The following is a 1,911-nucleotide window of genomic DNA, read 5'->3' as shown; positions in this document are numbered from 1 at the left end:
CTGTTTTGGTAATCCAGAATAGGATAAGTATCTAAATAACATCATGGTCATCTCGTCCAATAGAAATACTTCGAATTAAAATAAAATCTCAGAATAGAATTTGCACGTGTTGCCGATGTGAACAGCTAAACAATAGGTTAAGTGGTTAACTGAGCCACGGCCTGAATAGTCCATTATGAACCAGAGATCAGAGATGATGGCAACAAATATAATTGAATAAACACAGCTGCTAGGCACTCTCATTTGATAGTTGAACACTACTTCAGATGTGGGAGCCGTTGACATTTTTATTATACTTAACATTGCTCTAGCGACTTCCTTCCCCATGGCGTTCTGTTGGATAATATCATGTAACATAGGAGTATTATACTTCGGCCAGTATCTACCTATTCTGCTACCGCCTCTCTGAAATCCATGAACTCGGCACCTCTGCCGCTGCAAATTTGGAGGCTGCTGGTTTTGACAACCGCTGCAAATTTGGAGGCTGCTGGTTTTGACAACAGAAGCTACAAGGCATATTGTGCAAATGAAATCAGAGGCCTATAAATACCCCTCGACTTCACTGCCATGTTCCATATCACACCCAAGCATCAAACAGCAGAATTCCTTTGGTCCTATAAAGATAAAAAAAAGGAAGAGTTCAGATCATCGCCATCCAGTTTAATCCATTACTCAGTGAGGTCTAGTTGCTTGGCTTCGAGGGGAATAGCATGGAAGAGCAAAAGCGCAGTATGGGTGATGTGGCTGCAGTTGCAGTCCCTCCCATGCAGACAAGCGAGAGCAACAAGATTTCCATCATCATCTCCCCAAGGGCTGCAACCTCCAAGATTATGCCATTTGAGCTGATCCATGCCGGCAGCGTCAGCTCACGACCACATGCTGATGTTGCTGAATCCTCTGTTGCACATGCAATTCATCATCACCGATGGAATCAAGGCTTACAAAAGATCAATGCAGTTCCTCTGATCAAGAAGGTAAAGTTATAAAACCTTGCAGTTCAGTTTAACTGTCTGAAATTTGTCATTGAGTTTTGTAGAAATTAAATGTTGACCTGAAAGAGTGGCCATTGCATTGCAGATGATCGCGGAATTCCTTGGCACATTCATACTGATCTTCACTGTGTTGTCCACCATCATCATGAATGAACAGCATGATGGCGCCGAGAGTCTGCTTGGCATTGCAACCTCTGCAGGTTTAGCTGTCACTGTTCTTGTGCTGTCCCTCATCCACATATCTGGCTGCCACCTGAACCCAGCAGTCAGCATCGCCATGGCTGTATTTGGCCACCTCCCACTTGCTCACATCCTGCCTTACGTGGCTGCACAAATTCTGGGCTCCGTTGCTGCCTCCTTCACTGTCAAGGGCATCTATCATCCGGTTAATCCTGGGATCGCCACCATACCAAAGGTTGGCACTACTGAAGCTTTCTTCCTTGAGTTCATCACGACATTCGTGCTTCTGTTCATCATCACCGCTCTGGCCACTGATCCCCATGCAGTAAGTTTTATGTCGCTTTCGACCTTTTAATCCTGTTTGCCTTCTTCCCATTGTATGAAGCCAAAGCTGATAATGATCTTCTCATAAATCTTCAGGTGAAAGAGTTGATAGCAGTGGCAGTTGGGGCAACAATAATGATGAATGCTCTTGTCGCAGGGTATGTGCATATGGAATTGTTCAGAAGTACTTTCCATTAGGAGATTTCTTGTGTACTTGAAATTTCACAAAAATATACTCTAACTTTGCTTGTTAATGTGTATGAGCAGACCGTCAACAGGAGCATCAATGAATCCTGCACGCACACTTGGACCGGCAATTGCAACCTGTAGATACACTCAGATTTGGATCTACATGGTGGCAACGCCACTGGGCGCTATAGCTGGAACTGGAGCCTATGTTGCAATTAAGCTGTAG

At 44.3% G+C, this 1,911-nt stretch overlaps 1 protein-coding gene across 1 annotated transcript; it reads left to right on the top strand.

Moving 5' to 3' along the window:
* Positions 1–630: 630 nt before the first annotated feature.
* Positions 631–1,911, top strand: LOC136498922 (aquaporin NIP3-2-like). The gene is made up of 4 exons (XM_066494621.1): positions 631–974; positions 1,078–1,497; positions 1,593–1,654; positions 1,764–1,911. Exons 1-4 carry the CDS (start codon positions 711–713, stop codon positions 1,909–1,911), a joined length of 894 nt encoding a protein of 297 aa, XP_066350718.1. The 5' UTR covers positions 631–710.

Source organism: Miscanthus floridulus, chromosome 13, assembly GCF_019320115.1.
Source record: "Miscanthus floridulus cultivar M001 chromosome 13, ASM1932011v1, whole genome shotgun sequence".
Taxonomy (NCBI): Eukaryota; Viridiplantae; Streptophyta; class Magnoliopsida; order Poales; family Poaceae; genus Miscanthus; species Miscanthus floridulus.
Note: the sequence above shows the minus strand (reverse complement) of the source record. Positions and strands in the feature narration are given on the sequence as shown.

What these genes read in the sequence shown, in the direction of transcription:
- LOC136498922 (XM_066494621.1), top strand. Translation starts at nt 711, where the DNA reads ATGGAAGAGCAAAAGCGCAGTATGGGTGATGTGGCTGCAGTTGCAGTC. An exon ending in TGGCCACTGATCCCCATGCA is followed by an intron (nt 1,498 to 1,592) that starts GTAAGTTTTATG and finishes ATAAATCTTCAG; the next exon opens with GTGAAAGAGTTGATAGCAGT. An exon ending in ATGAATGCTCTTGTCGCAGG is followed by an intron (nt 1,655 to 1,763) that starts GTATGTGCATAT and finishes GTGTATGAGCAG; the next exon opens with ACCGTCAACAGGAGCATCAA.